The 15,815-nt window shown below is 49.4% G+C and overlaps 1 protein-coding gene across 4 annotated transcripts in view; it reads left to right on the forward strand.

Annotated features, from left to right (window-relative positions):
- LOC131091757 (collagen alpha-1(XXVII) chain-like) overlaps positions 1–15,815 on the forward strand; it is a 145,106-nt gene that overhangs the window by 96,826 nt on the left and 32,465 nt on the right. For all 4 annotated transcript variants that reach the window (XM_058037984.1, XM_058037985.1, XM_058037986.1 and 1 more), the window contains 9 exons: positions 2,186–2,239; positions 2,594–2,638; positions 2,756–2,800; positions 3,013–3,066; positions 3,750–3,803; positions 6,002–6,055; positions 7,808–7,861; positions 9,066–9,119; positions 10,967–11,074. In XM_058037984.1, coding sequence (XP_057893967.1) covers positions 2,186–2,239; positions 2,594–2,638; positions 2,756–2,800; positions 3,013–3,066; positions 3,750–3,803; positions 6,002–6,055; positions 7,808–7,861; positions 9,066–9,119; positions 10,967–11,074 — 522 coding nt within the window. The remainder of the gene's footprint in view (positions 1–2,185; positions 2,240–2,593; positions 2,639–2,755; positions 2,801–3,012; positions 3,067–3,749; positions 3,804–6,001; positions 6,056–7,807; positions 7,862–9,065; positions 9,120–10,966; positions 11,075–15,815) is intronic.

The raw sequence follows: 15,815 nt of genomic DNA on the forward strand, positions 1-15,815 counted from the left end.
TTCCCAACTCTAACCTGGGTCATCACTGTAATTTCCATGTCCCTCTTGCTTCCTGTTCCCTCTTCCAGACCTGAGCTAAGGAATCTTTGCCCTCTGCACATCCTCCCCCTGCTTGTCTAGCAGCTCACCACATCCTCTCAGACAGTAGAGATGTAAATGCACAAAATATCCAAGTGGCTGCTCAAAGAAAAGGGGAACAGTTTGTTTTCCAGGGAGGATGAGCATTTGTTTGTAGAGGGTGCTTTCCCAGAGTGCCAACGCCACACCCATGCTGCCACCTCCCTCCCCAGTGCAGGTCTGGGTGTTTGCTGGCTGTCCCATCACCCCAGGCAGCCCCAAGCTGCCTCCCGGCCCTGCTCTCCCACCACGCCACAGTAGCAGGGCTGTCTGACTCCAGCTCTCATTTACCCAGCTTTTAAGTGACCTTCTGGTCTTTGTCATTGTGCTTTGAGGTTTACAGGGACAGGGATTAATAAAACTTTTGGTCTTTACTGCTCTCTGATCTAGGGGCCAGCATCAGCCGCAGCACTTGGGGTGCTGGGCTGGTGAGAGGTGCTGTGACATTTGTGCAGCACAGCCCCAGCTGTGAAACACCCCTTTGGTTGTGGGGGTCCCATCTGGGGCACAGCCCTCTGTCTGCCTGTCTGTCTGTCTGTCCTGGAGGCCAGGCTGAGCACTCTTCAGAGCTGTGCCATACTGGCAGTGCAATGCAGGCTCTTGGTTATTCAGTCTCTGCTCCTCTGAGCAGCACAGGGCTCTGCCAAGCTCAGTAGGAGTTTTTGCATTATTTTATATTGACAATGTTTGTCTGCTGTAATAATTTGGCTGGGGTTCCTATACATTTCTGCTGTACACTGCTTTTCTTTGTGAGTCTCTCTCTTTGCCTGTCATCCTGGAGTTGCTTTTCTAACACACTGGCTCCCTAGCCCTGTTATTACTTTTGGCACTGCCTTTGCATCCCGATTAAGCACATTGGCTCCTGTTTTCCCTGTCTGCATTGGCCAGCTCTCAGAATTCCTCTCACCACTACGTCCTAGCACTGCTCTGTGCTTATATTTATTATTTATACTGCAGTAGTGCCTAAGAGTCCTAACTGAGCTCATGAACTGATTATGAACATGATGTCTGTTCATAGAGTCTCTTCATACACCCTGTTTTAACTCTTTTATTTTCTTTCACTGTGGCTCTTTATTCTCTGTCTGTGTTACACACTCGTCTCTGGGGTTCAAATGGTGCAGAGGGTTGTGTGTTCAGCTTCCCTTGAAAGATAGATGGTTTTTAAAATCCCTTTCAACCCAAACCAATTTTTCTGTGATTCTCTGATCCTATCCTTACCCTTTTCCCAGGGCTCTCCTCACTTGGAACCCTCTAAAAGAACAAGGATGCACCTTCCTCAGTATTGCCCAAGCTGTACCATGAATTGTTTGTTTAATTTTAGCTACTCACACCTGCTCATTTGCTGCAGGGTGTGTGTCCCACACACCTCCTGAGGCCCCTGTGCCCACCTCACACTCACACACCCAGGCATGGCACCAGACCCTCCCCGCCTCCATATCCATGAGCACCTGCCTGGTCCTTAACAGCAGCCAGATCTTCAAATATCACTCAGCTGTAGCTGAGGGCTTGGATTTCAGCTGCCAGCAAATACACCTTTCTCTTTGGGAGGAATTTGGGGCCCAATGTGAAGGTACTGGGGGTTGTGCCCCTCTATACCACCACTGGGACCATGTGACAGTGTGGTGTGGCAAGGGTTAAGGGCAAAGGTGTTGGAAAAGCAAGGTTTCTAGTAAGGAAAAGGTTTGCTGTCAATAATGCTGGAACTGCAAGTTTGTGCACTACAAAACTGTTGTGATGTAACCATTGTCTGAAAATAAGATTGTTCCTGGCCTGCTTTTCTCCTCTGGCTTGGGTTAGTGGTTGGTAGTTGGTTTAACAGGAATAAAAAGTGCTGTATGCTGGTAACAGTGAGGCAACAAAAACACAGAAAGAGGCAACAAAACACAGAAAGAATCCTTTTAGTCCTGGGCTCTGAGCTGCTGTGTTCAACCCAAGCAGGTACAAGTTGGCTAAGCCAGGATTGATCTCATGGGCTGTCCTGGTGGCCAAAGCCAAAGTGACAGCTGGATTTTCCAGTGAGCCATATCCTCTGTGTTCTTATTTCTGCCTCTCTTTTGCCTCCTCCTAGGGTGCCAGAGGGCCTGATGGCCCTGTGGGCGAGCCAGGGCCGCGAGGTGCCAAGGTGAGTGCCAAGGCTGCTCCCAGCTCTGCTGTGAATGCTCTGGGCAGGATCAAGGCCACATCCTCCCCCAGGAACAGGGATGTTCAATTGCTCCACGAGGATCAACCTGCAGGGATGAGTCTCTTACAACCAGACTGAAATCTATCCAGCATTGGTGTCAGGGCCTTTGCCCACACTCCCAGCTGGTTGGGTGTTCCTTGGGGCATTATCCCAGGTATTTGGCTTCTCAAAAGCTGCAGGGAGCTGGAAGGGAAATTTGATGCATAAAAATGCTAGGGGAGATGGGCTGGGGCAGAATAGCATCACCAACAGCTCGTGCTCCTGCTGGATTGTTTTTGTCTCTTTGTTTTGCAGGGCCGAGCAGGGGAGCCAGGCAGGGTGGGCCCAGATGGGCTGCAGGTATGTCCTGTGTCAGAGCCACAGCTGCCAGCCCTGGGCACAGCCACATGTCCTCAGAGCACCTCAGGTGTGCCAGCACATCCCCAGGTGATAACTGCTGTAACTGTGTGTTCACAGGGCAAGATGGGGGACACTGGGGAGACTGGAGCACGCGGCTTCCCAGTAAGTGTCCATCCCTTCTGCTTCCTTTCACAGCCTCAAGTCCTTAATTTTGAGTCCTGGTCCAGGTGGAAGATTCTGGACCCTATCTCACACTTGCAGGGCCACCTCTCCCCTCCTGTCATTGCAGCACTTTTGAGGTGCACATTTCTGCCATGAGATGTGAAGGATTGCTGCTGGGTAGGAGCTGACCCTGGTGTTTTTAATTTTTCTAGGGTATCCAAGGACCTTCTGGACCTCCAGGAGCAAAAGGGGCTCCAGGAGACCCGGCAAGTGTCTTATCACTCTCTCTCCATCTGTCTTTCCTTGCACATGGACACCTCATTTCTTTCTCTGTCTCTTCCCACCACTTATCCCATCCCCAGCTTCTCTGTCCTTGCCAACTCCAGCATGGTCAGAGATGGGAAAGACTTGGCCAAAGTCCTAGGAGCCAGAAGGAGAGACAAGGTCAGACCCCTGGAAAGCCAAAGGGAGCCATGGATCTAGCAGGGAGAGTGTAGGATCCAGCCTGGGGTGGGTTTTGGAAAGGAAGGTAGGAAAGAAGGGCAAGGTTGGGTGTGGGACAGGGTCAGATGTAAGAGGAGGAGTTGGAGTGGAAGCAGGAGCAGGAGGGAGGCTGATGGTGTCAGAACTGAGCCCACAGCTTTGGGGGAGTTACTGGGGACAGACAGAGCTCAAGGAGAAGGGAGAGAGTAAACCAGACACTTTCAGATTAGCCACTGCAGTTGTTTCAGATGGGAGCCAGGAGGATGAAGATCTTCTGAGCTCTTTGCCTGTTAAATTGCCTCAGCACACCCACTGCTGGCCTCCCCATCCCTCTAGCCAAATCTTGCACAGAATTCCTCTGAGATGTGGGAGGGAACTGGAGTTTTACCTTACAGACCATGGAAGTGATGGCCCTTCAGAAACGAAAACATTTGTGTGAAAAGAGCCTTGTGTCTCTATTTTGCAGGGTCCCCAAGGACCACAGGGGCCACCCGGGCCTTTGGGAGAAATGGGGCAGAAGGTAGGTGTGAGCTTTGCTGCTGTTTGCTTTCCCCTTCCCTCAGGAGTGCAGGACTGAGGGAGCAGTGACCTTGCAGGGAAACTTCACACCTACAGTGTGGAATGAGCAGGAAGGATTTCCCTGAAGTCTGACACTCAGCTTCCAAAACAAACAGTGAAAATCAGGAATTTGAGCACCCTTTCCACCACAGGCCACAGACACCCAGCTGCTGGAAGTGCAGACCCATCTCCCCAACAGAAGATGCATTTCAAGGGTGACCACGGCAGGGACCAACTTTGTGCACCAATGTGCAGAGCCAGGGAGCCAATACAAGCACAAATCAGACTGAGTGCCAGTCCTTCCCTCTCCCTGGTGCTGTTGCTGACACACCCAGGTTTGCCCAGATGGCCAAGGCAGCCCCAGCAGGAAGCTCAGAGACGCCTTTGCTGCTGCTGGGCTGGGGTTGCCATGAAGCACTGACACAAACACACCAAAACCGACCAGCAGCTGCCAAACACTGCCCCAAAGGAGTGCAGGGGATGCCTCCATGGTTTCCCCCAACTCCTCTGCACTTTTGGGTTTATTTTACTCCTCTTAAAATTATACAGTCTTGGCTCTTTTATCACGTGTGCCACTGCCCCTTGCACAGCTCCTTTCTGTAGGTCCTGAGCTGTAACACAGACATGAAGGTGGCTTTGAATGCAGTCTATGCAAAGTGTGTGACTCATGAAAGTTTCCATTCTCATGGCTGCTGGACTGGATGGAGCGAGCTCTCAGCATGGTAAACCACACTGGGGAGCTGGAAAGCTGCTCTGAGCCACTCTGGATGCTGCCAACCAAGAAAGTACAGACCTTCATTCAAATCTGTAACTCTTCCAGGAGCCTTTCTCTGCACTGGCACCTCTGGAGAAACCAAAGCAGGATTTTTGCTTTCATTGGAGCTTGAATTTTCTCATTGCGTGACACGAGCGTTTGTTCACAAACCCAACACACACCCTGCTCCCTCCTCTGCTTGAATCCCCTCAGCAAGCCAGGAACTGGCTTTATTCCCTGGGTAGCTCCCTTGACTATGTGCTCTTTTTTCCTTTATTCCCAACTGTAAAGAGAAGGGAGATTGTTGTCTGGAATGCAAATATCATAAGTAAATAAACCACTCAAATCCTTTAAAGAGAAGCTTTACTGTCCCATCTTTGGGCTGGTTTCACAGACTCTCATTCCCCACGCTTCTCAGAGGTAGGAGCAAATGTACAAAGATGAAAGCTCCCAATAGATCTTGGTACTAAAGATAGTGAATGACTGTGACCCCACTGTCAGGGGCTGCACATGGAGCTGGACTCAGTGAGAACAGTTTGCAAGGTCATTCTCACATCTTCCATCTTTCCATCTTAATTCCTATTTTTTTCCAGGTCAAGCACTCATTTTTGGCTCTTTGAGGGGTGCCAAACCCCTCTACCAGAGTCTGTGCTCACACGAGAGGGAGAAACTTTCTCTCTGCCAGCCCAGCCTGGGCTGTGGGTTTCTCATCTGAGCCCAGGTGTCGGCCTTTGGATATTTGCTGGCCCTGTACAACCAGAGACAGCTGGCTGATGGATGTCAAGGCTAATCTGGCCAAAATTTGTGCTGGAGGGCTCAGTGTCACCTTGCTGCTCTCAGCTCCCTTTAGCAGCAGCCCCATGGTGCCCCTGCTTCTCTGGGAATGTGGGCAAAGCTCAGCTGGGAGATGTGGGGCAGCTTTCCCCTCATCAGGAGCAGCCTATTGGAGCAGAGCATGTGCTCACACAGGTGGGAATGGAGAGGTGTGGCTGCAGGGAGCAAGAGCAAGAGCACAGCCAAACATTCCTGTTCCCCCCTGTACCAGCCCAGCCTGCTGGGCCCTTGCAAAGAGCTCCCAAATCCAGTTCTGGACCTTTTCCCTTCCATCCCAGCTGGTTCCAGTGCTGCTCCCTGCTGGGGTACAAACCTCAGAGAGCAGAGGCACTGCAAGGAGCAGAGAAAGGCTGGGGAGAGGGGAGGTGTGAGAGCTGCTCAGAGCCCTCCCAGGCACCAGGGGCCTCTTTGATGCTCTGGACCCCGAGCCAGCTCCAGGGAGGTAATTGCATTGCAACCAGGGCTTGGCTGCCCCAGGAGAGCTCTGCTAAAGGAGTTATGGCTTTGATCTTGCTTTCTGCTTTGTTACAATGGCTTTTTTCATTATCTTGTTGGGGTTTTTTTGTTCCCAGGGACCGCCAGGCTCAATGGGACAACCTGGTCTTGCAGGTGAACCTGGCATGAAGGTAAGGAAAACCCTGAGTGTGGTTTCTCTGTCAGACTGGGGGGATAAAGGGTAATTTGTGTTCCTGAAGGACTGAGTGACATTGCAGGTTTACCCTCCAGCATATCCATATCTGCTGGATATCCCAGCATCCCAAAGCAGATAGTGCATTCAATAAAAGATACAGTTTAAAAACCCTAAAACTGGGTTAATTTTAGCCATTTTTACAAATTCCTGAGCCCCATCCTGAGGGAGAGGCTGTCAGTGCTGGGGACAAGCCCCATCCCAGGGATCTTGTGCCTCAAGAGCTGTGAAGGGCCTGGGAAATGGAGCTCAGCTCTTTGCAGATCCCATATCTCAATGGAGAGAGGAGTCCTTGAGACTCAGAGATCCAGGCAGCCTTTAATTCAAAACCAGTAGGGTCTCAGGAAGGTCTCAGGCTTAAAAATACCCTCAGACAAGGTCCTGCCACAGTTTCCAAGCTCAGCTCTCTGGGGACTGAGCTCCTCTGATGGTTAAGGGGGAAGGGTGCCCTGCTGCAGACCATGAATGCACCTTCTTGTCCACATAAAAGCCATCTCTTTGTTTGAGTAAAATCCCAGTGCTGGGCAGCTCAGAGGGGGTTTTATTTCATCCTAACCCACTTGCTCTGAACATTAGCTCGTGTGAGCAGAGCTTTTGAACAAACTCTGTGTGGGGATTAAATGCAATTTCCTCTGTGCTGCTCTTCCCTCCCACCCCCCCAGCCCATCCTTTGCCATGTTTTCCTTGGCAAATCTTCTGACACTTCACTGGAGCTACCGTGCCTTTGGCATCCTGACACTGCAGGAGTGTTTGAGCTCCAGTGCTCCTGGCTGGCCCTCCTTGGAGCAGGACATGATGATTTGCACAGACACCCCCTGACCTGCTGGGAAGCTCTGGAGTGAGAGTCCTGTCCTGCTCCTTCTCCAGGCTGGGAGGAGATGGACCAGGACTGGTCTGTGAAGGGCAGTTTGCTGGGGGATGAGGTTTATGGATACCCCAAACCTTTTTCCCTTCAATTTATGGATATTGTGGAATTTATGATTTATGGTTTATGGAGATCTCAAACCTTTTTCCCTTGAACTTATGGTTATTATGGTTATGGAATTTATGGTTATTATGGATATGGAATTTATGGTTATTATGGTTATGGAATTTATGGATATTATGGTTATGGAGTTGATAATTTATGGATATCTCAAACCTTTTTTACCCTTGAATTTATGGCTATTATGGTTATGGAAGTTATGGTTATTATGGTTATGGAATGTATGGTTTATGGATTTCTCAAACCTTTTTCCCTTGAATTTCTGGATATTATGGTTATGGAATTTATGGTTTATGGATATCTCAAACCTTTTTCCCTTGAACGCTCTGCATTTCCTGAGCTCTCCTCCATGCAGAGCAGGTGGCTTGGATGGGCACACCTGGGAGAGAGCTGCCCTGTAGCCATCCTACCCCAGTGCCACATTGACAGGATCCATTTGCCATGCCAGAAAATGCAGCTTCAAGCAGCTCAGACCCTCTGTGACCCCTGTCCTGTCCATCTTTGCATCATTGCAACAGAGCCTGTGAGATGTGTCCTTTGCTGCCCCTGTGTTGGGCCTTTGAGCCCCCTTTGAAGCCTCAGCTGAAGGTGTTTGTGTGGGAGAAGGAAAGAAAGAGACAAAATTAGGAGTGCAATGGGAAGCACTTCACACTCCCTCGGTGTCAGTAACCAGCTTGTGTCCCTGCCTGTGCTTCCTTCCTTTAGGGTGATCCTGGCCAGCTGGGGATCCCTGGAGAGCAAGGTCTCATTGGCCAAAGAGTGAGTATGGACACCTCCTGTGCCTCATCGTTTCCTGGCCACTTTCTGTGCCTCACCAGCTCCCCAGGGTTCTGTCCTTGCTGTCCCCAGCCTGTTCTCTGCATCCCTCCCTCCAGGGAATTCCTCTGGCTGCCCTGGAGGACTCAGGACCCTGACAGGGGGCTCAGAGACCTTGGCACACAGCACAAGACCCCTGTGCCTTTGATCTTGACCCATGAAAAAAATTAACAACCTTATATGAGGATTTACAAACCATGAAAGTTTAAGTAGAATGACAGTGAATTTACCACAGGATGAAAAATAGATTTTTGAGGTTTTTAGAATGGGGGCTCTGGGTCCCAACATGGAGGAATTTGGGCGTGCCTTGTCCTTTTTCCTGCTTCTTCTTCTTGGCCTCCATCTTCTGGGTGATGCTGGCATTTTTAGATTGGTTTAGAGTAGAAGCTCACTGTCTAACACAGGTGATAGGTATTGGGAACTTATTGTAAATAAGGTACATGTAGTTTTAGTATAAAAAGACAACACCAGAGTGCCTCAACCCAACCTGCCAGATAGACCTCGGCGGGCCAGGAGGAAGAATTTTATAGATAAGAAACAATAAACAGCCTTGAGAAGGAGAACAGAAGAATCCTGACTCCTTCTTTGACAGCCAGGCTGGGGAAAAGTGTCTTGTACCTATCTCAGAGCCACTGTGAGATTTGAGACCTGCCCCTGTTCCTTCCCCCCAGAGCCCATCAGCCTGAGCCCAGCAGGGTCTGTGAGCCCCTGAGATGCCCAGTGAGTGTGAAAGGGGCAGTGTGGGAGCACAGGGGGAACAGACCCCTCCTGTTTGCCAGGGGCTGTGCAGGCTGGAGCAGAGGCAGCTCAGCAGGGAAACACTGCACACACTGTGTGGGCATGAGGGGGATGAATGCATGGATTGAGGCTGGCAGGGACTCTGTCCCTTCCCAGGACTGAGGTCAGTTGTTGGAGCAGGAGGAGGAGAGCCCAGGTTAAATGAATTCAGCCTGAGCTCCTTTTCCCACAGTGGGTCCATGGAGGAGAAGCTGGCTCAGAATAGAGCAGGAGGCTGAATTCCTGCTCCTGCTCCTTGTTAAGCATCAGGACCTGAAACAGGAACATGTGTTAGAGTGCAGGGCTGGGCTCCCATCACTGCTACAAAGCACATTTGGGCACAGCCTTATGGTGTTTGCTCTGTCCACAGGGAGAGCCGGGGCTGGAAGGGGACAGCGGGCAGCTGGGGCCAGATGGGATCAAGGTAAGCCTCACCCCATGGAGCTCCAGCTCTCACACACACCTCTGTGCACTCAGGTCCTTGTGATTCCCAGAGCCAGGGTGAGGCTGAGGGATTATTGGGTCCTCTCTGGAATAAATCTTTGCCATACAATCTCTCTAAGGATTTTTTTCTGCAAGCACACATAACAAACCCCTCCTGTTTCACTCCTCTGCCCACGTTTTTTGGCATCTGATCAGATCTCCAAAAAGGTCAAGTTCTTCAAAATCTGGTTTCCAACAATTTGTCTGTTTTATTTGAGTCTCTACAGATCAAATTTCCAGCTAATCAGGAATTCCTGGGCCTGGCAAGGAAAATCAAGGATTGTCCATCACTCTCCCCCTGCACCACTGACCAGAACAATGTTAGAGAGTAAAGAAACCAGATCCCCTTGCCTTGGCAGAGCCCCAGGATCCCACTCAGGGTTTGCTCTGTCTCTCACTGCTGGGAGTTTGCTACCTTGCCTTTGGAACAAGGCTCTGATTCCTGTCCTCCACAGCCAACCTTTCCAAACAGGCCAACAATTTTGTTCCATGGAAAGAAAGAGCAGCCCATCCCACAACAATGCACTTTATTGCTTCTTTCTAGTTAAACTATTTGCCATGTGTCTCTGCTTCTGCTTATCTCTGAATGTTGGACCAAAAATCTCTTCCTTGAGGACAATCAAGGCTTCTGTATTCCCTTGCACTGCTGGCTGTGCCCAGGAGCTCTTGAACCAAACCAGCTCTTTCCACCCCAAATGTGTCTCTGGACACTTCAGCAGATGTGTCTGTGCTCTTTAACCAGATGGGATCTTGTTCAGCTCTCCCAGCACAGGTGCAAGAGGAAAATGGTTCAGCTCAAGGCTGCTTGGCTGCACATGTTGCTCTCAGTATAAAACTGCCCTTTATCATTGTCTCCCTATAATTTTGAGTGGTAGTAATGAATAATACAAAATATTTACAATATTGTATTTATTTTGATAAAAGAAAAGCAGCTATAAATGTACTTCTTACACTTCTATTATTATATTTCTGGTCTGTGTTCCAGCTGGTTGATGTTGCCAAATACTGAAATTTTATCATCTGCCAGATTTTTTCATAAATTTCAACGACTGGTTTCACTAGGGGAGGTTTAAATGGGTATTGGGAAAATTTCTCCACTGAAAGGGTGGCCAGGCATTATAGCAGGAAGTGGTGGAGTCACTGTCCCTACAAGTGGCACTTGGGGACATGGTTCAGTGGTGGCCTTGTCGGTGCTGGCTTGAAGTTTGGATTAATTCATCTTAAACATCTTTTCCAGCCCAAACAATTCCTTGATTCTGTGATTCTGCAATTGCCAGAGCAGTGATTTGACAGCATACCCACTGCTCAGGCCATGGATGCTTTGCAGGGCACAGTGACACAGTTTCAGAGTGTTTATTGGAGCCCTGGGCTGATTTCTGTTTGGCAGCAGGAGCTGAGCAGCTGTTCCAGACAAACCCATCCCATTTAAAGTCTTTCAGCATCCCAAGCTCAGGGATTCTGGATGAGGCAAGGGAGAGTTTCACATCTTGTCTGCCTGCCTCATTCACGTGGGAGGTTCAGGAGAAGCAGAGGGGTTCAGGTTACTCTGTAATGGGGGAGTTCTTTCTCCTTCAGCCAAGAGATTTTAAAGAAAAGAAACCTGGGTTTGCTCCTTTTTTTTAAATGTCAAGTGTATTATGACTCATCCTCATTCATCCCTTTTCTTGCAGGCTCTTTTCCTCTCAGACTCCTGAAATATTAATTATGTGCTGGTGTTTTTCCTCGCAAGACCTTTGCACCCACGTGTTGTGTGGATATAAAAACCTCCCACCCTCCTCTCTTCCACAGGGAGACAAAGGAGAGCAAGGCCCAGAAGGAGAGAAAGGAGAGAAGGGCAGTGAAGGGCTGAAGGGGAAGGAAGGAGCTCCTGGATATCCCGGCATCCCAGGTGTCCGAGTGAGTCTGTGAACCAGCCCTGGGCACCCTGGGCACCTGCTCTGATGGGTTTGTGACCCAGAGCACTGCTCAGGAACTCAGATGTAACTTGTCCTAAACATGATGGTAAAGTGAGCTGTTTTTCATGAAAAACTATGTCCAGGGGAGGATTTGGCTTTTTAGCTAGGATTCACACTTGAGAATGGGAATCTGATCTGCCACAGGCTTTGAGAAATGAGGGATGTGCCTCCCTCCCACACCTCTGTGAGATGTGTTACAGGGGAAGGTCCAGAGGATTGAGAGGGCTGATTTTTCCCTTGTTGGTTCCACAGCTGGCTTGGGCCTGGAGCTTGGAATTGGCCACCTTGTGCCTTCATTGATGGTTACTTGCTTGCTTCTGGTCTTCCCTTCTAGGATTTCCCCATTAAATATAGAAAACAACTAGACAAAATCAGCAGGATATGAGTCATGAGTCCTCAATGAATATCCTGGGCATTGACTAGGTTTTGGAGGTCTGATCTTGGTGCTGTAGACAGAAAAAGTTTGATTCTGGCTCTGAGCTGAGAGGAAGCAGGGCAGTGCCAGGTGGAGGAAGGCTCTGCCCAGTGCCCCAGTGGGCTGCTCTGCAAGTCAGGCATTTCTGCTTGAGATGTGGAGTTTGTCAGGTTGCTGACATGGTGTATTCATTGAGATTGTTGTCTTGGATCAGAGTTATCAGCAGTGATGGCTTTGCAAGGCCCACAGAGCAGAGGGGCAGCCCAGTTCAGAGGGATGCTCTGCTCCCCTGTGGCACATGGTTTACCCCTCATGAACATCCCAGCTCCAACCCCACACTCTGTGGAGAAGGAACAAGAAGCCCAAGTGTAAAAGCAGCCCTGAAATCCCATCCTGGGCTGGGTGTGAAGCAGCAGGGCCAGCAGGTACTGCCGAGCCCTGGGTGGATGCTCCATGGTGAAACGTTGATTTTCCTCTTGGCGCTGTTGTGGCTGGCTAAAAGGAGGGCAGGGAGAAGGGTGTGAGGGGATGGAAGCAGCAAAAGAAATGGATTTATGTTATTTTTGGGCTGAGGTTGGGATTTGAGCACTGACTCAACTAGAAAGTGGAAACATTGGCTTAATGCTATAGTGCAGCACCATAAATGTGCAGAAGTATTTCTGCCCCAAATAAGGCCACCCTTGGCCACAGGGCCCTGTCCCCAACAGGGAGCCCTTTCAGGACTGGGATCATGCCACAGGCAAGGGTGGTCCCCAACAGCCCAGCTCCTTCCCAGCTGCAGGCTGGCACAGCTGGACAGTGCCTCCATGTGCTGTGCTTCTGGCTGCTTCACGTGTTTATTTTGTGTATGTTTGAAGAACCAATAAAAATACTAAAATCATGCAAAAGCCATATTAAGTTATAAAGTATAAAATACAGATTCTGTCAGACTCTGTCCCTGCTGTTTGCCAGCATGACCCTGGGAACATGATGGTGTTTTCTGTTTTATTTATATTTTAAAAAGCAGTCAATAGAGCCAAGATTCCTGCTCATAATCACTCCCTTTCGGTTTGGTTCTTTTTTTTTACTGCAAAGTGCTATATTTCCATCTACTATTTTAATATACTTTGTATTTCCTTGTGCCTAAGCTCAGGCAGACTTTCAGACCTGCACAGTCTCCAGATAGTGCTGCCTGCCCTGCCAGACACTGTTACCTAATGCACAGCCTGCTGTTCCTGTGCTCACTGAGCTCATTTAAATATGGAAGTCCTCTGACAGAAGCACAAATGATTTTCCTCTTCCCATTACTGAGAATTTCATTCTACATTCCCATGGGGAGTAGAAATATCAGTGGGATCTTCCTTAGATTTCTGTCAAGATAAGGTTTACATCTCAGATGGAGATAACTGCAAGCCCCTCTGAGGGTCAGAAGCTGGAATATCCAGCCAAGCCATGCCCTGGAGGACGTGCTGCAAAAGCCAGCACAAACTGCACAATGCTCAGAAGTCTTTGAGGCTGCTGGAATAAGATAACAAAGAATCTGTCATGAGGAAGCTGTGAAGGTTGTTCACCCAAGGGCAGATATCAAGGTGGCAAACTCCTGTCCAGGATTTGTGTGGTGGCACAGAAATTGGTTGGGGAAGGTGTCGGAGGTGCTCGGATTGCAGGGAGAGGGAGCATGTTGGGTTTGGATTTTCAGGTACTGAGTGATTCCGCACCACCCTGTTGTGAATAGTTCTAACACTTCTCATGTGACAGTGTTCTGCTGTCCAGTAATCACTTTAGATGGTGGTAAGAACTTCATCTTTGGCTGTTGCATCTCCATTTGGCCTCTCCTGGCATCTGTGCTTCACCACATTCCTGCCTGCAGCCACTGATGCTTTCCTGGGCTTTTCCTCAGCTCCAGTATTTGTTGGGATATCCTGCTCAGCTACAAAGAGCACAGGGAAGGTGTTGATGTTTCTGTGCCCTTAGGAGAGATGCACACACAAGGATCTGTGCAGTTACCTGTGCCAACAAACTCCAGCTCCATTTGGGGTGTGAAGCTCATCTTCTGCTTCTGGAAGTTAGTTTGAGGAATCTGATGCCCATCTGCAATTGTGGACACATAAAAGATTCTCCTAAACCTTGGCTTGTCTGTTACTCCAGAGGGAGCACCCACAGGGATATGTCCTCCATGGACAGCAAGAACCTCTGGAAAAACCTCTTTTCATCACAGGGTTCTGCAGCCACATCATGTCCTGAAGGTTTGTCCTTGATGCCAAGGAAATGTTTAGTCTTAATCTTTATTTTGCTTATGTCTACAGGAATGTGACACTTCACTATCAAGTGTCCTTGTGACAGATGTAGGAAATGAGGTGCCAGATTGCTCTGACAGGATCTGACTTCACTGCTGGTACATTTTCAGCCTGATTTGTGTATCCTGGCTGCAGCACAGGCTGGTGCTGGCAGAGCAGGCAGAGGGCTGGGGAATTTGGCAGCACCAGCTCACACCTAACGTGGCAACAGGCCAGCGTGAAGGATGGTAGGAGATTAGAGGCTCTGCAGTCCTGGAGCTCCTTGGAGATGGCAGATGAAGAGATGGACCCCAGAGCAACTTGGAAAGCTGGAGGAAGCTGGGTCTGTGCTGCTTTTTTGGGTCTTGCACAAGAGAGACACTCACCTGGTGATCAGTGGGCTCAGCACAGGCACATCTGACTTTCCTGAGCAAAGCTTCATTTTCCAGAGGCTCATCCTGATGCTGATAGCACATGAGCACAACCAAACTTCCCTCAGTGCTCAGGGAAGGTTTTTCAGAGCTCTTTGCTTTCACATGGCTCAGCCATTTCCAGCATTAACATATCTGCAAACCGGTTTCCACTGTGGTTTTGAGGCTCAAACAAAAAGCAGCAGGGAGGCCCCAGTTGAGTCTCCAGGGGTGGTTTGTACGTGTTTCAGCACCAGTGGATGTCAGCAAACAAACCTGGCAGCTGGGATGAGCTTCACAGCTGTGGCTGGCAGAGCTCGAGGCAGCTGGAGCTGAGATAAATGAGTATCCTCTATCTTTTGGTCACTTTGTCCAAGTTCACACTGCTCCTTTCAGTGGAGGAATGGGCCAATTGTCCCTCTGGCCATAAGAGAGAAATCAGAGCACCAATGCAAGGTCCAGTTGGAATTTCCAGAGATGTGCACCTTTCCTGAGCTGCTTGGCCACAAATTATTTCCTCCCAGTGGTTTCTGTCTTCTAACACAAACTCGCTGCCTTCACCTGACCTTGATTCTCCTCTGAGCATGGCCATTTGCCCTCTGGTTTAAACAACAGAAGGCTGAAAATCCCTTCCCCTTGCAGAGCCTGGGACTGTTTGGGCACCTGCATTCAGAGAAATTGGTGGAAATCCATATTTTTTTGTATGGCCAAGGCAGAACAAGGATATTCTCCTCACTGTGTGTGGACACTGGAAAGTACAAGAGCCTGGTGAACTCTGGCAAGGCATCCCTCAGCAGTGCAAGTGTCATGGTGTGGTTTGCCAAAATAAAAAGATCATTTGTCTGCTCATCTGTAAGGCTGTGAGGGAATAGTGCCACAGAGCCTGAAACACCCAGAGAACATCCCTGGAGAGTAACCTGCTCTCACAAAGGATCTGACCCCATCAGAGGATGAAGTCACTGGTGTGCCACCAACAACCTGGTCGCAGACAAGTGGATTCTGAGAACAACCTCTTTCCCCAAAAAGTGCTTCCTTCCTGTGCTTCTCCTCTGCAGTGACAGCAAATGTGGCATTTCAGCCCTTCCCTGGGAGGATGGCAGATGCAGCAGCGGCTGAGGAAGGCCCAGGCCAGTTGGAGGAGGGAGGTGATGGGTTTCCAGCTGTGCTCTGTGGCTCTGCACTGTGGTTTGTGTAATGTGCTGGTTGCCATACATGGCAGACATCTGATAGCAAGGGGTTTACAGTTCCAGGAAAGCAATTGGAGAGCCTGGAAGTACTGAAATCCAACATGCTCTGAAACAAGAAATTCCCTCGTTGTTCAGCAAAACTGGGAGTCGAGTTCTTTCCACTTCAATTTTAACCTGAAATCCTATCTGCAGTGTCATTCGAGCCATGTCAGGACTCAGAAATCTCCGAGCCAGACACTCCAGTGCTCTGAATTGCCATAAACAATTACATCAGAGCAGATCTTGCTGCCTTTGCCGGCCTTGTTGTGGCATGCAGATGTGCACCATCAGCCCAGAAGAGCTGGAAGGGCTGTAAATCCTTTTGCTCTGGTGCAACAAGATCCAAAGTCCTTTCATTTGCTCTTCAGAAGGGTAG

The sequence above is a fragment of the Melospiza georgiana genome, chromosome 20 (assembly GCF_028018845.1).
Source record: "Melospiza georgiana isolate bMelGeo1 chromosome 20, bMelGeo1.pri, whole genome shotgun sequence".
Lineage (NCBI taxonomy): Eukaryota > Metazoa > Chordata > Aves > Passeriformes > Passerellidae > Melospiza > Melospiza georgiana.